At 40.7% G+C, this 20,086-nt stretch overlaps 1 protein-coding gene across 21 annotated transcripts in view; it reads right to left on the bottom strand.

Moving 5' to 3' along the window:
* EPB41L3 (erythrocyte membrane protein band 4.1 like 3) overlaps positions 1 to 20,086 on the bottom strand; it is a 146,172-nt gene that overhangs the window by 66,266 nt on the left and 59,820 nt on the right. For 17 of the 21 annotated variants that reach the window (XM_071737216.1, XM_071737214.1, XM_071737217.1 and 14 more), the window contains exon 2: positions 3,103 to 3,302. In XM_071737216.1, the coding sequence (XP_071593317.1) occupies positions 3,103 to 3,291 (189 nt within the window). In that variant the 5' untranslated portion in view covers positions 3,292 to 3,302. The remainder of the gene's footprint in view (positions 1 to 3,102; positions 3,303 to 20,086) is intronic. The other 4 variants (XM_071737213.1, XM_071737222.1, XM_071737223.1 and 1 more) reach the window with 1 other exon arrangement.

The raw sequence follows: 20,086 nt of genomic DNA, 5'->3' as shown, positions 1-20,086 counted from the left end.
CTGTCTCTTAGTGATGCATTTAAGTAGTTCCTTCCTGTGATACAGACACTTAAGCCACTAAAAAACATACTGAGCAGGTGACTGCAGCTGGATTTGGCAGTCAGTTTACAACAGCAAGGTTTGGATTCAATCTGGTATTCTCAATGGAAAGGTCCCACATGCCCCTTCACTAATCCAATTCTTCTATCAAGGCTTCTGCAGACACGGGCTCACAGGTGACCTCTGGGAAAAGAAGGGATCATGAAACTCATAAGAGCATTTCAGGTCTCCAAAGTCACAGCTCTGTAAGCACAGACAGGTTTGGTGCCTAGAGGGTTTGTGGGTTTTTAGTTGTTGTTACTCAGGGGTTTATTTTGTGGGGACTTTGTTTGTTTGGGTTTGTTTCTTGAGGTGAAGAGAAATTTAGGATGAAAAGATTACAGAAGGTCTGGAGGAGCAAAATGATTAAAATATAGGCCAATGCCTGACAGAATTACACTTAAAATAATGACCAGTTTGTCCACCTTTTTGTTTTGGACAAGCAGTCCTGTCTCTTTTGCCCAAACTACATGCAGTTTCTGATCCATTTCAGAGACCAAAACTGTCCCAGCACATAACTGGTGGATGTTGAAGCAAGAACAGAGAGGTCTTTAGTGGCCATGGATTGAGGCTTATCAAGGGTTATCAATGATAAAAATGATTAATAATAAAAAAGGAGTTTTTTCAATGCTTGATCTTCAATAGCAATAAATACGAGAAATCCTGCCATGCCTATCTCTTGAGATATTAGAAATCAGACTTAAGACACCGCTTTTATTTTGGCCCCAGAAACATTTGTTGTCCCAAACATTTAGGCAATGCAATCATAAATGAGGGAGATTAAAAAAATACTTACCCCCCCTACTTTTCCCCCAACAACAGCAAGTTTGGGCTGTAGCTCTGGGGACAAAAGCTTAAAATTCAAGACAACAGTCAGCCCCAAAGAGAGCTTCCACAGGAGCACTTGTGGTGATTTTAAAGAACAGGTTACAGAATCACAGAATTGTCATGGTTGGACAACATCTCTAAAACCACCACATCCAACTGCCAATGCCTCCCCCCCCAAAAAAAAAAACCCAAACCAAAACAAAAAACAAACAAACAAAAAAAATCTCTCACCATGCCCACTAAAGCATGTCCTGAAGTGCCTCATCTACACAGTGTGTAAATAACTTCCAGGGATGGTGACTCCACCACCTCCCTGGGCAGCCCATTCCAGTGCCTGACTACTCTCTCAATACAGAAATTCTTCCTAATATCTTGTATAAACATCCCCAGGTGCAACTTCAGGCCATTTCCTCTAGTTCTATTGTTTACTTGAGAGAAGAGACCAGCACCCACCTCCCTACAACCTCCTTCAAGGTGTAAGAGAGCAATAAGGTCTCCTCTCTGCCTCCTGTTCTCCAAACCAAACAATCCTTCAGCCTCTCCTCACAGGGCTTGTTCTCCAGACCCTTCACACCCTGGCTGTCCTTCTCTGAACTCCCTCCAGCAGCTCAATGTCTGTCTTGTAGCAAGCAGCCCAGAACTGACTGGGCTGGGGCTGGGTCTCAGCTGCCCCTTGCTGCGCAGCGCCCTCCTGCTGATCCTGCTCTTTATCCTTGGACTCAGAGTCCAATCCTGATTCTGTAGTCATGGGCATGGGACTGTTAGTACTGAAATACAGGACGTGGTACTTGGCCTTGAAACCTCATACAACTGGCCTCAGCCCACTGATTTACCTTTCATGATCCCTCTGCAGAGCCTTCCTATCCTGAAACGGATCAACACTCCCATCCAATTTGGTGTCACCTACAAACTTACTGAGGATAGCACTCAATCCCCTCATCTACATCATCAGTAAAGATACTGAGCAAGACCAGCCCCAAAACTGAGTCCTAGGGGACTCCACTGGTGACAACCCGACAACTGGATTTAACTCTGTTGACTACAACTCTCTGGGCCTGGCCATCCAGCCAGTTTTTAACCTAATGAAGAGTATATATATCTATGCCATGAGCTGCAAGCTTCTCTAGGAGAATGCTGTGGGAGACAGTGCCAAAGGCTTTACTAAAGTCCAAGTAGACAATGTCCACAGCCTTTCCTTCATCCACTAGGCAGATCCCCTGGTTATAAAATGAAATCAGGTGAGTCAAGCAGGATCTGCCTTTCCTGAACCCATGACATCTGCTTGATGCATCAGCACTGTCTCCCAACTAGGTAAAATTACAGGACCCCACTCCAAACAATCTCAGGTGTTTCAAAGGGTAGAGGACAGGAGGAGTAAGACAGATGTGTTCCACTCTTCAAAGGTGAATGTGATCAGATAGGGGTCATAACCTTTTGGAGCTAAGGGATGCAATTTGCAGGTACCTCATTAATTTTGTGTCACTTACCCATGAAGAATGTCTGTTAATCCTATTGACTGGAAATTATTAATGGGAAAAAGAGAGCAGCTTCCACAAATTTAATAAGTGCAACAATGAACCAAATAGAAAAGCATGTGATAGCTCTTCTGAAACCTATTACATGAAAAGTTAAAGTAATTATAATGCAGTCATTTCAGAACTATGAGAAGCTTAAGGGACCACAGATTCTTCATGGCTCACACATCAGACAAGCAAGCATGAAATCAGTTTTCAGCAGGTGTCAAAGAAGAAATGAACTCTGAAATATTTTCAGCTTATTAAAATCTAGCACTGTTTGCCATCTAATGCAAACACAAGATTGAATATGTTTCCTGTTTAGCTAATAAGACTGCCCATGTATTTAAGCACTAGAGGCAGAAATGAGCTACCAGTACCTGGTTTTAAGAAAGGCTTTTCTGTAAAATACTGGGTACTGGCTGGCGGCTGAATAGCAACTGACACTGAAAGAGCAGAGCAGGGCATGAATTTCAAAACACTCTGCATGAGAACTATTTTTTTTTTACATACAAAATACCAATCAGTCAAAATCTACACCACACCAAACAGCTTTTCATGAGTATCGGAATACGTATTTCCTCTCCTAACCACATCAGGCTCATTATTTACCAGGAGCAATAGACAAGCACGTAGCTACCTGTATGAAGTGAGTGCACACATGCAGAACAGGCTTCCTTACCTGCTCCTTTTTCACTGGTGTGCTGTGGGCTGCCACAGCTGAGAACTGCTCAATCTCCTTTTGATGCTCTTCACTCGGCTGCTGCTGGTCCTGGGGCTGGGTCTCCGCTGCCCCTTGCTGCGCAGCACCCTCCTGCTGATCCTGCTCTTTATCCTTGGGCTCAGAGTCCGATCCCGATTCTGTAGTCATGGTTGGTTATTCTGTAAAACAAAGTGATCAGACCTACTTAGTACAATCTCAGAGCTGTCAATTTGTAGGCTAGGCTTACAAAATGGAGAAACCTCAGTCACAAAGTTTTATTCTTACACATACCCGGCCTTTAGCAAATTCAGTTGCTATTGCTGGTCCAATGAGGATCACTAGGAAAGCTTTCCTGGTGCAAAATATCACACTGAAGTTACATATTGACATTCAGCTCCACACAGTGCATAATTCACTAGATAAGAGTAACAGATTGAGAAAGGCTCATATAATCAAGGGCTCTGAATCCAACATAATTCACTGCTGTTTGAGTTTCTAAACCCTTTTGAACACATTTAAACTTTTCTTCTTTACACTGAAGTCAACAAATCTTGAACTCCTCAAGACCTGCACTCCTTTTTGGACATGGAATCAAGTACTTTTGGTAATTCCAGGCAACATATTCGCTAGAAATATCGCAAGTGGGCCCAGCAACATCAGTGCAAATGTACAACTGTCTTTAGCACAGTTCTGTCCTTCCTGTTTGAATTCACCCATACTTAATGTCATTTCTTTCTAAGAGCATCCAAAAGAAAGATAAAGTTCATTAAATCATTCTAAAGTGTTACATTTAAATTAAAGTGAATATGACTTTCCTTGAAAGTCTGTTTGAAATTAACTTCCTCCAGTGCTAAACCAAAATGAAAACACTAGCAAGGTTAATTTAAAATCTTAACTATTTCAGCCAGTTTCATTACAAATTTGTGGTTGGCACCCAAATCTCCGACATTATAGCAAACGCCAGTTTTAAAAAACACTGTGATTTTGTACCAAAACAAGGATTTGATAAAGCCAACTGTGTCAGTTCAGCAAAAATAGTCTGCTTTTATGCTCGCTACTTCTACGCTCATGGCCTTATTCTTGAGAATTTTGCTTTTAAGCAACTCAAAACCAAACCACTCTGCTGCAATCTATTTCTGTTAATCATCAGATCATGATTTCTTAACCTGGTAACCATAGCTACTATGTAATTATGAGCAGCTTCACAGAATACACATCTTCTAATTCATCTCCTAGGAAGCCACTACATAATAACATATACTACAATGTGTACTAGTAGGAACAGGTTTATTAAAAATCACAAAAAAGTTCAGATTTTGGGGGTTTTTCTTAGGATTTTTTTTTTTTTTTTAGGGGGGGGGAGGAGAGAGGAGGGAAAAGAGGGTTGTTTTACTTAAACATTTAATAAGCTACATTTTGAACAGAAAATGTCTTAAATGAGGCCAATTACTATTTTCAGACACATTTATGTATTCTGTGTGTTCAAAGCTAATCTCTCCAGTGAATATATGCCTCTGGACAGCAGGCAAGTGCCCAGCATTTGCACTGCCTGTAAGGATGGGGGTGCACACTGCTACCTCCTGCATACCAACACAGCACCAGAGAGAAGCAGAACTAGAAAGCACACATGGCAGATTTATGCTTCAGGCCACATTTTCAAAGTGCTAATGTGTAACACGCTTGTTTAGGAAGACAACATAAACTTCTATGCTCAAACTGACATACTTATATAAAAAATACCTTTTAAAATGTGTTGTTTAACAAACCGTCTTTAGCATCTACAAAAAGCAGTAATTAACTCATGTCTTTTAACATGTGACAGTCAGAGAGGCCTTCATCTAATTTCAGATGCCCACATATGAGAGGGTCACTTTAAATACAGAGGAGAAAAACAGACATTTCAGAGAGCAACTCATCTGACCTATTTTAGATGTTTTCCTCTAGCTGAGATAAATCATACTAACAGGACTTCATCTGACTCGCAGCAAAGGAAGCCTAAAAAAAAGTTCCTCCCATGTAGATCAAACAAACCCCTACTCCATCTTCAATTCTATTAAGCCACTCTATTAAAAATTAAATTGCAGAACAATCTTAACCTCTCAGGCTCTTCTTTTACCCATCTGTCATATCAACATGGAATAAACTGTTCTTCATCTGATGCTACAACAGTTTGCCTTGTTTTAAAAGTGCCCAGGTCTCCACAAACTTCGCAAGTTTTTCCCCAAAACCATGTTTAGTACGAGTGTATGAAGATACTAATTGAAAATTAATCAGAAAATTAATGCAATAAAAATCAAACTATACATTTGATTTTCTTTTCCAGAAACTATGAATTAGGAGTACAAAAATCTAACTTGCAGCTACAAAAATAAATTGACCGGCACCAAACAGCATAGGTGACCAGTGCAAAGTGTAATGCATGGAAGTTGTAGCACAATGTCTTTTTTTCTCCCCCTCTTGATATGAGTTACAGCAGTATAAATAGAAAGGAACTATCAGACTTGCTGTTTGAAAGCAATCACCCTAAGTGTCTTGAGGCACTGATCTACAAAGGATCAGATTGCCAGTCAATACTAATCAGAAGTTGTTCTTCCTCCAGGTGCCATCACCACATCTCAGGGAGCTCATCTTTGCACCCTACAAAGCTTTTTTCCTAATGGACATTTCTATCCTGGCTGCTGGTGAGCATGGAAGCACAGCCATTTAAATTAGTCCCATAAAACACAACTTCATGTAGCATCAGATGAACACAAGTTTTACTCTTTTTGCCAGTTATAATACTGAATCTCAAGGAGCAACAAACATGCTTCTTAACTACTTCTGGGACATTCTTACATGAAACAACCTGATAATACCATGAGTTACTCTCTGGAACTTGTTTTCTCTCCAGTTACTTGAGCCCTCACTTGCTCCAAAAGTGCTTTTTCAAAAAATTTTTTGTGCATTATCAAATCTTCTACCATAAGCAATTCCCTGGATATTATTCTTGTCATTAGTCAGACAACAGATGGGTTTAATTAACCCAAGGTTACCCATTTCCAAATGTCTTCTTTATTTTCCTATGCATACTAATATGTTTAATAACAAATACTCAGAACAAAATACAATTGATTTCAAACTGTTATCTTACGGACATGAACAGAAGCAGAGCAAAAACATTTTGAATCTGATTTCTTACAAACTCTGCCAATGATTGCATTGTTAAAACTTATCTCATTCCATCTAGTGCTGATTGAAAATACTTAATATTCCTCTCTCAGTGCAAATCAACAGGTTGTTTTGCCTTCCTCAGCAAACAGCTGCATATCCAAACATACTCTGAAATAATTTCTCTTTTTTTATAAATGGCACAATGATCTTTCTAGGAAGAGGAAGTTTCACTTCTTGGAAGAAATCACAGCAATCTGAAGAAATTTAATGACATAAATATTACTCTGCTTTTGTCTGTAGGCAGTAATCCTAACAGAACAGATAGTATAGTGTCTACACGTGTCAAACATACATAATTGGCTAAGAATTTACTTTTCTTGTTTTATTAGTTTATTTACTATTCCTGGCTATGTACCAAAAATGCAATTCTAATGCGAATTTCTGTTCAGGAAGAAAGAAATCACTGAGGTTCTTTAAGCTTTTCTTGTTGCCAGCACAACCCTTGTATCACATTCCCCTATTCAAACAAACAGAAAACAAACTAGTGAAAAGAAACTAAGACCACTACCTTATACAAATGAGGTAATACTATGCAGGCCAGATGTGCACTTGGGTAGCTCAGTTTTGGCTTACAACAGAATATTCAGAGATTCCAAAAGATTAGCTGAGTCTCATGTTGCCTAACACTGTGTAGTCTAAGGTTAAAGTCAATTTAGCTACAGAATTCAATCAGAACTAAAATCATATTTTAATTAAATGAAAATAAAGAGAAGCTAAGAACTAGTTTATTTTAATCTCTGTTGACTACTTAGATATCAGGTTAAAAATGTATGTACTTCCAGCAGCATAAAGGTTTAAAATGTTTTTGAGAGTGCTGCAGAAGATAAAGATAATACTGCGAAGGCATTAAAACACAACTTCAAAAAAAATCATGACATATTTTAAAATAACTTTTAATCTTTTCATACCCTTACACTATACAAAGTAAAGAGATTACATACGGACTGCAAAACCTGCAAGCCACTTGACGAAAACCAACATCATAAAACCTTCTGACACACCCAGTCCTTGCTACATACAGCCAACAAACTGGAGCTGGGGATATTACCATTTCCATTACCAATTACTTGCTGCAGACTTAAAGTACATGATTTCCTTTTCTCCATAGGGAAAACAAAATCATGTTGTTCTTTGTTAATAATTCTCCAAGCAGACAAAGCCCAGGCTATGTCACCTGGACCCCTCCGGCAAGTGACAATCTTGAGCTACTGAAGGAGTTGGGGTTGTTCAGTCTGAAGAAGAGAAGGCTCCGGTAAGAACAGCCAAAAGAGGCCTACAGGAAAGCTGGGGAGGGACTTTTTACAAGGGCTTGTAGTGAGAAGACAATGAGTAATGGTTTTAAACTGCAAGAGGGGATATTTAGGTCAGAGAGTAGGCAGAAATTCTTTAGTGTGAGGGTGGTCAGACACTGGAATAGGTTGTCCAGGGGAGCTGTCGAAGCTCCATCCCTGGAAGCATTCAAGGCCAGTTTGGATGGGGCTCTGAGCAACCTGATCTAGTGGGAGGTGTCCCTGACCATGCAGGAAGGTTGGAATTGGATGATCTTTGAGGTCCTTTCTATCTCTAACCATTATATGATCCTCATACATCAAACATCCAATGAGTTATTTGACTCCTTGTCTCCTGTTCTCAGCACACAGACCTTCTGGGCTGCATTTACTAAGCAACAAAAATCACAGCTAATTGACAGCAGAGGCCACAGTTTAATTAACGCAGCAGTCATTAATAAACCCTTATTTATATATAAATATATCCTAGTGAAAATATATGCTATATTAAGCAGACAGAAATCACATTACAGAAGAAATTGCAAATCAATTCCAAATAAATTGTGATGTAATGAAAAAACAAAACCAAACCAAGTACAATTAAATGAACTATACATAGCCACTATTTCCTGTAATGCACAGATTAATGTTTTACATTTAAATGCTTCTTTGATCTAATTAATTCTCTTTTTGAAATGTTCTCCTTTAATTACAATTTTCTGAAGATTGTTATAAATCATTGCAAAGACCCAAATTTGGAATTGATGTAAAAAAATAATGATCCCATACTTCAAAAATAATGTTCCACCTAATGAGAGACATATTTAGCCAATAATGATGGAACGCTGATGGGAAGAGCATATGGAGAACAATATTGCTGCTATGTTCAGCAGCAACAGAAATGTCAGTATGATTCAAGAAAAGAATACACACCGGAACACTGACTTCTAAGCTTGAAATTCAAACAGTTTTCATCAAACTGTTTGAAACCTAAGTTCACTTCATTTCAGTTGGGTTCCTTATTAGGAAAACAGCCATTTTTTTGTTGATACTGTTTGATTTGTGTGAATTTGTTCTCTGGTGCAGGAGATTCCTGGGCCACGAAAGTATGGTGTAGAGTCCCTGGGAAAAGTGAGAGGTAGGACTTCTGCTTCAGTTCACTAGGAGTTACAGCCAGCTCTTTCACAAAATTGTGATAGTTGGGAAAGACCTTTAAGATCATTGAATCCAACTGTTAACCTAGCACTGCCAAGTCCACCACTAAACCATGTCCCTAAGCACCACATCTACATGTCTTTTAAATACCTCCAGGGATGGTGACTCCAACACTTTCCGGGCAGCTTGTTCCAACACCTGACAAGCCTTTTGGTGAATAAATTGTTCCTAATGCCCAACCTAAACCTCCACTCAGGCCATTCCCTCTTGTTTCATTGCTTGCTACACGGAAGACACCCACCTCACTACAACCTCCTTTCACAGATAGTTGTAAAGAACAATAAAGTCTCCCAAACCTCCTTTTCTCCAGGCTAAACAATCCCAGTTCCCTCAGCCACTCCTCAAAATACTTGTTTGTGCTCTAGACCCTTCACCAGCTTCATTGCCCTGTTCAATACTTCACCACCTCAATGTCTGCCTTGTAGTGGGGGGCCAAAAGCTGAACACAGTATTCAAGGTATGGCCTCATCAGTACTGAGTACAGTGGGACAACCACTTCCCTCAGTCCTGCTGGCCACACTGTTCCTGATACCAATCACAATCCTCTGGCACCAGCAGCATCCAGATGCCTCAGAGAGGAGGCACCTTCCTGGCATTACAGTTTCTGCAGTGGACTCAACCAAGGTAGAGCAACTGCAGAAATGTGGCCTGAATGGACTTGGGGGGGGAATAAACCCCTAAAAAGGCATCTGAATGCCTCCTTCCAACTGCATGCTCCTGTCACCTCTCTCTTGTCAGTACCAGTGTAATTTGGGGAAGGGGAGGAAGGAGGCTTATCTGGGAACACTGAACCTCCCCAGCATGGGGAGGGGGAAGTAGCATCCCTCCTCTGGGAATCAGTTGGCACCCCCTCTAACATGGCTGTGATGCTGCAGCCCAGAAAGCACAACCCTTAAACTTTAACCCACAAACACATTGGCTACACTGAAAGTTTAGCATTGGACCTTAAACAAAGATAAGCACCAACACATTGAAGTCACAATATGGAAAAAACACAAAAAGAAATTTTTTTTAAAAAGTAATAATGAGACACAAGGAAAACCAATGGAGAGAGGTACTAAGCATCAGGCTGAACTGCATATGTGAGAGCATGGCATGCTCCAGGTCATCACAGATCTCATGGCACAAGTCATGGGCCCAAGCAGAAGTGCCAGAGAGAGACTTCAGACAGAGGTGTTAACAAGAAATAATTTTAAAAGGCTAGATGGAGCTGTTGCAACACACAGCATGAGTTAAAATATTTGTTTGGCCTTTAGGAAAGTACATGATACAGATTTCTTTGATGTTTTTTGATTAAGATAAAAGAAAGGAAAATGGAGTCAACATCCGAGGAAGGAGCGGTGTAATCTGGAGGAGACCCCTTGAAATCAACAGATACACCCTTCAGATGGGACAAAAAAGGGATGGTAGACTTGAATTATCCATAAGGACCCAAAATTCCAGCACCCCAGGCACACACTCACCTCTCCAGCATCACCATCAAAAGAAAACACAGCAGAGTGTTTCTGGAGAGATTATCCTCTGCCTATCAAGAGTGGGGATGGCAATTGTCAGGAGCTTTGAAGTGACAGGGGAAGGACACATAAAACAGGGACTGTACACCAAAGCAGAACTAAGGACAACATGACTCAGAGATGCACATGAAATACCAACATCAACATAAAAGGAGAAATGAAAACTAGGACGCAAAGTGACTTAAAATCAGCAAGAGATGTGGCAAACAGTGAGAGCTGCATCTGTAAATACATTAAAAGGAAAACCAGGCCTGTTATGCAGAGAAGGCTGAATTATTCAGTGCCTCATTCCACAGAAGCTACTTGCGACCAGATACTCAGAGCATCTTTCACCTGCTGTACAGTATGCACAAATGCAGGCTGCATGGAATAAGGAAAGAATGAAGCAAAAGCATCCTTAACCCAGGCAGCTTCATGTCAGCAGGAACCATTTCTAAATGTTTATATTTTTAATTTTGTAGAAATACAGTGAAGTCAGCTGGTGTATTCTGCAAAAGCTAACATTATATCTGCCGTTAGTCATGTTGACTTTTAAGGACCTTCAGAAAATAAGTATTTAATTTTGTTTGGTTTTCATTCTGTAGTATTCTGAGAATATCCTAGGGTCTGGCTTCCTCATGTAATGTTCATGTTCCTTAAATAAACACATATAAATATTTATATAAATAAAAATATTATCCCTGCAGTGCTTGGGAAACTACCAGCAATCTCCTCTAAACCATAAACTGCTGCCTAGACAGAAAGGTCAGGTTAAGGTATAAAAGAAACTAAAAGACCCAACATGGCACCCAGTCTTAAAAATGAAAGTGGAAAACACAGAACTTGCAGTGCTGTTTTATTACCAGAGAAGTCTATTGGAGCACACAGCTAAAGGAATTCTAATCCTGTAAATATAATAAGATTACAAACAAAAGTCCCAAACAGTCAATAGGAACGAATCAAAAAGTCATGTCAAACTTGTGTAATGTCTGCATCACTCTCTCAGAAAGGGCATCTGTCCCAGCTGATAAAAAGAAAGTGGTACCAAACACAGAGTCTATCTTTAGAAAGGCTTTTAAAACAACTCCACAACTTTTTCCTGAGTGAACCACAGAAATAGTTCAAATGATTAAAAGACAGGAAAAAAAACCACCCCAAAAACTACACAAGTGATTAAATAAACCCAAACCCCAGTCTAAGAGCAGTTATCAGTAACACGATAACAATCTGTGAGAACTTACTACTTTGAGGAATTACAGCCCTTCAGGCATCAGCAAAGGAAGGGAGAATGCCTGACCCATGCTCAGCATCACACTGGGGAGGGCCAGGGCACACTGCTGGCATCCTCACCAGACATAAAGAAGAGAAAAGTAGACTGAGAAAAACATACAGAAGCTGAACCTGACCACATTCCCATTAGGGTAACAGAAAGAGGAGTGGGGACCTCAGAAGATAAAAGTGATGGGGAAGCTATGGATGAAGAAGCAAGAATGAAGCAGAATGAAGGTCTGAAGCCACACATCAAGCAATACAAATTTTAATCTGGGACTTGACCCTGGACCCTTCCCACCTTCTGCACCACCAGGAAGGAGTATACAGCATTTGCATTTCAGTCTGGGACTAAGTTTTTTAAAAAATATGCATTAAGGAGTCTTAAGAAGAGAATGGAAAGAACAATAACAGGTCTATAAAACGTGATCTGTGAAAAACAGGTTTAAGGAGCTGAATTTGCTTAGCTTGTGGAAGAGAATAGAGAGACAGAAGCTGACAAGAGCAATATGTACAAGTTTCTTGCAGACAGGAAGCAATCTAGCATTTGCTAACAGTGGAGCAAGAGCCTGACTGGCATCAAGTGGGATTCAGACTAGATGGTGTATCAGCTATGAAAATCAAGAAGAGTCTATCTACAGCTGTGTGAAGTCATGACTGGAGACTTAGGTTCAGATATACATCAGCAGTAAAACTCTATACAAGCAATAAATAAAATACAAGCAATTAAAGAAGCTGTTGGTCTTGCTACCCCTTGCACTTGGGCTGGCAATTCTGAGTTCACAAAATGTCTTTACTTCTGCTTCAGAGCATCTGAATGCATGGGATAATGTTTTTATTTCCTGTTTACATTTTATTTCTATGATTCAGTGAAATTACCCTGGTCTGGTTTGCTCTTCCTATAGCAACAAACCCCAGCAACAAACTCCTTCTGTACACAAGGTTTACAAAGAAGATGATTGATCGGGTTCCCTGAAGACACTTGGATCAGCTTTTAGAGATCCTATCACCTAGAACGCCCCAAGGCTACCCTAATTTCTGAAAAGACAAGAAAAATCAGGCCACCATAACCCATTTTGGCTGTTTCTTTTCCCTGCCTTGCTGATCCAAGCAGTATTCCCTATGGGCAGAGATAGATTTATTGGAGAAGAAGAGAACTGCGTGCTCACATGAAAGTCTCTGTACAAGTCCCCAGGCATGGGATCCAGCTGCTGCTGCACCCTTCACTGCACCCAAAGTGGGATCTGGCTCTGCCCTCCTTGTCCCCTGGTGCCAGGATTCATCCACCATCTCCAAAGGTAGGGACATGGCCACTGCCCACCACTCATGATGTGGCTGCTGCAGCCAACTCCTGTCTGGAAGGGACCACAGACCCAAGCTGTGGTGAAGAACACACACCTTCCTGGGATTTCTGGGTGTAACTATAGCAGCATGTAGTGATTAAACCCAAGCCTGATGGCTATTTCATTCATGAAAGAAAACTAAAAAAAAAAACCACCCCAAAACCAAAACATCCCCCCCAAAATAACCCCAAAAAACCCACAAGCAACAACATACACACACACAAAAAACCCCCGATCCTAAAAGGTAAAAGGACTCCTGAAAAACACAAGAAACTGCTGCTTGTAGAAGACTTTAGCACAGTGTCTGCTCATCAAAAAGCTTTAATCCACACAAATACTGTGATCTCAGGAAGATAGTAAGGCAGAGCAGAAATACACAAGTATCTCAATAAATAAGTACACTAAGAAACAAGAGGGAACTACAGGGAAGAAGATGTGAGGAGAAGGAAATTAAGAAATTGGTAGTGGAGACTATAGCAGCATTGCACAGATGCTGGTCATGAGAGAATTGCATAGAAATACCTCCTACTTCACCTGTTCCTCATTCTGTTAGGAAAAAAAAAAAAATCCAGGCAAAAGAAAACAGCAAAACTGCCTGTAGTGCTCTGATTACATCTGATTGATAAGCATTTCATCGAGCAACTAAAAAGGCAAGAAAGAGCCCTTAATGGCACCGTGATTTTCTACAAAGAAGTGACTTTGATTACTTGGGTTACATTTACATGAGGTTTTGACCTTTCTGAATCTTTCTGGAGCCAAACGTTTATGTGGGGCTTCCCATGCACAATTCACTATTTAAAAGTTGTATTTAATGCTACAAAGAGTAAGTGTGCTTCAGGCATCACCTCGTAGAAAGTTCATATTCTTTTGTACTGAATAGAAGATAGCATCAATTCAAAATTAAAAAAAAAGAAATTACAAGAGTAACTGACACATGGCAGGTGTGCTACATTATCACAGTACCCTCAGGCCAAATTGCTGTAACACCTGTGAACAATATTTTCTGATTCATACACTACCTAAATAGATTGTGCTCCAATGCACAGGTGACCTGCCTAACCTCACAGAAACGAGGGAATCAGGCACAGTACAGATCAGAGCATCAAGCCCATGTCCTCCAAGAGCTTCCTGCTCCCTCCCACCAGGCATTTATCTTTCCAGCTCATGTGATGTAAAGGCCTACAAAGAAAAACAAAAAAAAATTATGAGCACTTATTTAAAATACTAATCTGGCTTTTCTGATTTCACGGAGATCTTACTAACTAAAATTCAGCAAAGAAACCAGTCGATTATTTCTTTATTCTACTGAGTGGGGCTTGAAAAGGTCACAAAAGACTGCTTTCTCACTGATGACTTAACACTCCTCCCCCCCCCCAAGCCTATTACTTGCAAAAGCAACACAGTATTACATTTTTTTTTTTTAATTTTGCAGTGAATCCTTTTCCCTCATTTTTTTGGTTTTGAGGGAATTCTTTTTTTACATTTCTGTAGCCTTGTCTCCAATCCAGCATGGTTCAGAGATGGAAAAACTGAAGCATTTGGAGCAAAGAAAACAAGATATTTTGCAGTCAGCTGGCTAATACCAGCCAGTCACTGTCACGTCCATCCTCTCCTGCTGCTCCATCCAAGAAGACACAGGTTAGCACTGTAGCCAAGAGCTCTGCTCCCAGTCCCAGGATGGGCCCATACCTACAGCTGCCCTAAGGCATGCTCAGCTTCAGCAGGCCACAGTGCTCTCCATAAACTTGCCCAGAACTAAACCTTTTAAAATGTATTTTAAGGTGGCCATCAATCAGTTCTGCTTGGAGTCAGTCCATCTGATGTGGGTCATGCAAGACAGGCGGCTTGAGCGACAGCTTCCTCCCTGGCAACCTAGACCAGTGCCAGCTATCATTAAGGAGAGCTGCAGGTTTTATTGAATGCTGGATTTAATTGGGAAAACTTCAAGCTCGGGCAGACATGAAAAGAAGGAAGAAGTCACAGGCAGTGAAAACATCAGAGCAATCACCCCCAGATCCATAAGGCAGCTCTGTACAAGGAGGCTTGGGGCTGAAAGCACTCATACTTCATCTTCCTCTTTTTTGTAATTTTTTTTACACCCCATTTTTCAACTTATGAAGACATTAAACACATCTGATGCAATAAGGCTACATGATGAGGCATCACAGCATGCTTAGTCACAACAGCTTTTGTTTTGCTAACATGGATTATTCCCTTCATATTTTATCTCCTGGGCATTCACTTCAGTTTTAAAAGTAAAACACACCCTGCAATATCAAGTAATAGACTTTCAAGCTTGGAGCACCACATCAGGAAACCACTGGCTCCCCAAACAAATTAAAAGCTTGTGACTCTAAAACAACCAAACCTGTGGCATCAGCCAGCCAGCCTTTCAGACTTAAACACTTCTGGGATCCCCACACTCCCCAGCGCCTTAATTACCTGCTACGGATTACAAAAATACCATTCATTTGGCACCAGCAGATATCCCACAGCACCCCTGCTCCAGGTTATATTGTTGGGCCCAAACCATCCTCTCAGCCCTATGCAGATGACAGCGCACCAGGAGAAACCAAGAGCTCCAGAAACACCGTTCAATGTGTCCCTCCCAAAAAAACTCATGAGCACAAACCAGCAGTCAAGCCCTGAGGCCTCAAAGCCAACAGCTGTTAAATAGCTGTGCTGGAGGCAAACCAAGACCTACAGATGGTGTGGGAGCAGGGACTTCTAGGAACAAACTGGTAAAAGTAGGCTCTTATTGTAGATAGCAGGCTACCTCATTGCAGCCTTCCAGTATCTGAAGGAGGCCTACAAGGAAGCTGGCAATGGACTTCTTAGGATGCCCACTAGTGATAGGACTAGGGGGAATGTTTTCAAAGTAGAGGAGGGTAGATTCATATTAGATACTAGGAAGAAGCTTTTCACCATGAGGGTGGTGAGACACTGGAACAGTTTGCGCAGAGAGGTGGTGGAAGCCCCATCCCTGAGAGTTTTTAAGGCCTGGACAGGACTTGAGCAACCTGATCTAGTGGGAGGTGTCCCTGCCCATGTCAGGGGGATTGGAACGAGATGATCTTAAAGGTCCCTTCCAACCCTTAAAATTCTATGATTCTATGAGAGTGGAAGTGCATGGACAGCAAGAATGCTTACAACATATCCAGATATCTGCAGAGTAGAGCAAAGTGGGTTAAAAATCACTGAATGAATGGGATTCTTTTCAGCTTCACTTACACTTTGGTTTTGTGTTTTAGGGCCATTTCAGTTACATGTTTTCAAAGCATGGGAAGCTCATGCACATGTGGAAGAGTTATCTTCAAAGAGGACCTAACCTTTTTTATGTATTAAATCCTGAGATGCTATAATGTTATACTACACATTATATATATATATATATATATATAAAAAATTTGGATTATATAGTTCTGACCCATTATTGTACCCAATTATGCTGCCTTGGAAGACCAATGTGACCAGATCTGGTTACTCCTCCTCAAAATGACTATTTCGGACTTCAGACATAGACGTGACAGAAGCTCAGGGAGGACAGAAGAGGTCAGGAGAATGGGGACAGCCAAGTGGTTTTAAATGCCAAGTGAACAAAATATATGACAGGGGATGAAGGGAGAAGAGGAAGAAAAAAGTGGTGGTGACACATCTTAATCACAAAAATAAAAGGGAACAAATTTGGGGGTTGGGCTAGGTGATCTCCAGAGGTCCCTTCCAATATCATTATATGATTCTATGAAACTTGTAGCAGAAAGAAGACAAAAAGCTCTTTGCAGCTTTTAAATCACAGGGGATGAAAAAAAAAAAAACCACCAAAAAAGTAAGTCACATAAATCATTCTAAGTTACTCAACAGGAACAGAGTATTAAGAAAAAAATCTATTCTGTATCAAGTTGATAATCTGGAAGCAGAAGTTAAGGTAATCAAGCTAGATGCTGCTATTTCCTAACTAAGTGATGCATGACTTTACAACCTGAATTATTTCTTTCCCTGCATACTTTTTTTTATACATAGCTCTGCTCGATGTTTGATGGTGTGTTTGTTTTTACAGCTACAAATCACTGACTTGGTAGCTACTAAATAACCCAAATGATTACCTTAATTTAAGAGAGAATCCTGCAATTCAGAAATAAACAGAAAGACTTTGATACCAGATGCTGTTCAGTGTGATGAGTTTCAAACTTGTCTCATGTGCTACCCAGGCCAAGTGCCTAACTCTGAAACACATCTGTAAATGGTGTCTTTCTCCATCTTTCCTCCTGACATTTTGGAAGACCTAATACAAGGCTCTCTGGGCATATGACAAAGGAACACTGTGTGCTGTACCTACTGATTATTTTATGCCAATCCATTTCTTTCAGTACCCTTCAGATCACAGAAGGTAAAATTCCTCTTATTTATATTTGACATTATGTGGGTGGGAGGGGGAGAAATAGGTAACTGTCTCGCTCCTTGGCATAAAGATTTGTCCAAGAAAGCATTTGTAATTTTGAAGCTTAACTTATCCAACAATTTTGATATCTTAGTGTACAATTCAACCTTTCCTGGAGCTAAAAATTGTGCAGAAAATACAGAGAATGACTCCCTACTTCATCATAAACTGCTAAAATAAAAAATGTCTTCCAGTAACTATGGCTAATGCTAAACGAATGACAGAGCTGCATTTCACCTCTCCTTCCCTCTTCTATTCATTCTGCAGTCTGTTTTCTGTGGGGACAGAAATCTCCATGCCAATATTCACAGAGCCATTACATCCGAACTAAAAAATGAATGAAGTAATCCACCCCCTCCCTGGATGTCATGAAAGCCCCAGGGAGAAGTACCCTGCAGCTGGGGTCCAACTCACTCTGCTCTCCAGCGCCTTCGCTTTCTGCAAAGCAAAACACACTTTCTGTGTGCTTCACCACAGCTGGGGTCACAGAAACCTGACCCTTAAGAAATAATTTTTTTTCTAAGGTTTGCAAAGAAGCAAGAAACCAGAGACTTTTTCTGAGAGATACCATACAAGAATGCCAAAAGCACTACCAGCAGAACAAGCACATCAGATACATGCTAGATCTTAATCAAGGGGCTCATAATTTCCAAGTGTCTTGCACACTGAAATCAGTGCTTCACAGTCTCCTTCCCACCCCCCTTACCTAAACTCTACCTCAAATATATTTTTGTCACCTGTGACTAAAATCCCACAGTGCTGAAGGTTCTATGTTCCCCGTAGGACATTTATTCCACCGATTCCCTACCCTTAGTGTTGAGGAACATTTTCCCAAATGTCTGACCTATTTCTTCCTACTTGAAATGTAGGCACACTCCTCCTCGCCCTGACGACAGGGGATGTGTATTGAGGCTCTACAGCTTGCAGGCGGCTGCTGTTCTCCCCTCAGACCACTCTTTCCTCTGTCAAGTCCTATTTTTAGCCCTCCCTCTTTTCTCTCTATTCCCTTTCTTATCAGTCCACCTCTTTCCCAAGCGGTAGCATCCAAACCCTGCTTTTAGCTGAAGATCAGCTGTGGTTACTGGTGCTGAACATATCACAAAGACGATTTGATGTCTGAAACCAATCTCTCTACACCTCTGGTATCAAAGAAGATCAACACTTTCACCATATAACACTATGAACTTTATTTTAACCTTTGATCCACTCATAATTCTGCAGTTTCCTCCGAAGTCCTGCCTGAAGATCTCCCAAGTGGAAGAAAACTATCTTAACTACATTATATTCAATAAAAGTAAGGAACCCCCCATCTAGGCAGATATTAAATTATTATAATAGTTCTTATAAAATATTTTAAAAGGTCTCTCTTGTGCTAAGTATCAATCAATCAAGTATTTATTAATGTATAAGGTCTAATATAAGTGACAGACTGCACATCATTTATATTAGGAACAACTGTGGCTCCCCATATCTGAAGCACATCCAAGCCACAATAATCTTTTATTTATTAAAATAATAGGGAATGCCAATGGCAAATCCTTCCTATTTCACCTACAGCTTCCATTCACTGCTTTAACACCCACTCCAGAAGCAGTCACCTCAGTCCCTGGCAGGTTTGAGGGGTATTAACAGCTTGGCTGGACTAACCCCTCAGCAGGTTTGCTGTAGTGAGTTCACAGGAGCTGAGAATACCTTCCAAAAAATGAAGGAACATGACGTTCTTGTCCGCTTTAAAGAACCTCAGTGGCAGTGCTGGCAGTGTTGTAACTTACTGATAAATTGGGAGCAAGCTCACATCTGCTAGCAAAGTCTAGTCTGGTCTACCTCATTTTATGGTCTCCAGCCGAGTCAAGCACATTAAAATATGTATTACTTCTGTCTACCTGTCACTTCTTATAATATGCTTAGGTGAACCCATGGCTGCAAGCCAGAACCCAAACTGTTCCAACACAAGCAGAGCTTTTGGGGAAAATCTATTTGAAACAGAAGTGTCAGGTCCCTTTCGGTATGCTGGTAAATGTTTGCCTCAGTCCTGATTGACCCAAAAGGTAAATGGTGAGGAAAGACTGCAATTTCACATTAATCTGGGCATCTTCATGTGCTCATGAAATGAAATACATGAGTGCCTCACCAATGAAAAGTGGAAAAATCAAAAGACTGATTGAGGTCTTTTACTTTAACCTGTATTTTAAGAACAGTTTTGATATTGGTTTCTTAAGAGAGAACAAAACCCCAACTTAAGTTACATCACCGAGGAGACTATCTACTCTTTCTATCCCTAGTACTGAGATTAAACATGCCACTGGGATATGATGGCAAGGAAGGGGCTAACAGGCCAATATAGGACAGCATTTTATACAAACCAGTTGCCAGACAATGGCTGGCATTCAGATGACTGAAAACTTGCAGAGAAGCTAGTTCAAGCCAGCTGAAGTAGATGCAAGTGTGGCCTTGGATATTTCAGAGTTCTTAAGAAGAAAAGCTGCTTGCAATACTTCAGGGTGGGGTTCTGAGACTGGGTTTTGATGTTGGTTTATTTTTTTTTGGTCTAATCCATTAGCACTAAATAAGACCAGAAACAAGGCAGGGTCCCCCATGCCCAGAACTGCGTCTAAGCCTCAGAATTACAGCTGTAATTAATGGGGTTTCTAAGCTGAGGGGAAAATTAATCAACTGGAAACATAATAACCAAAAAAACCCAGCAGCCTGAGGAAGTTCAGGATTTCT

The sequence above is a fragment of the Heliangelus exortis genome, chromosome 2, assembly GCF_036169615.1.
Source record: "Heliangelus exortis chromosome 2, bHelExo1.hap1, whole genome shotgun sequence".
Lineage (NCBI taxonomy): Eukaryota > Metazoa > Chordata > Aves > Apodiformes > Trochilidae > Heliangelus > Heliangelus exortis.
The sequence above is the reverse complement of the archived record's forward strand: the minus strand, read 5'-3'. Positions and strand labels throughout refer to the sequence as shown.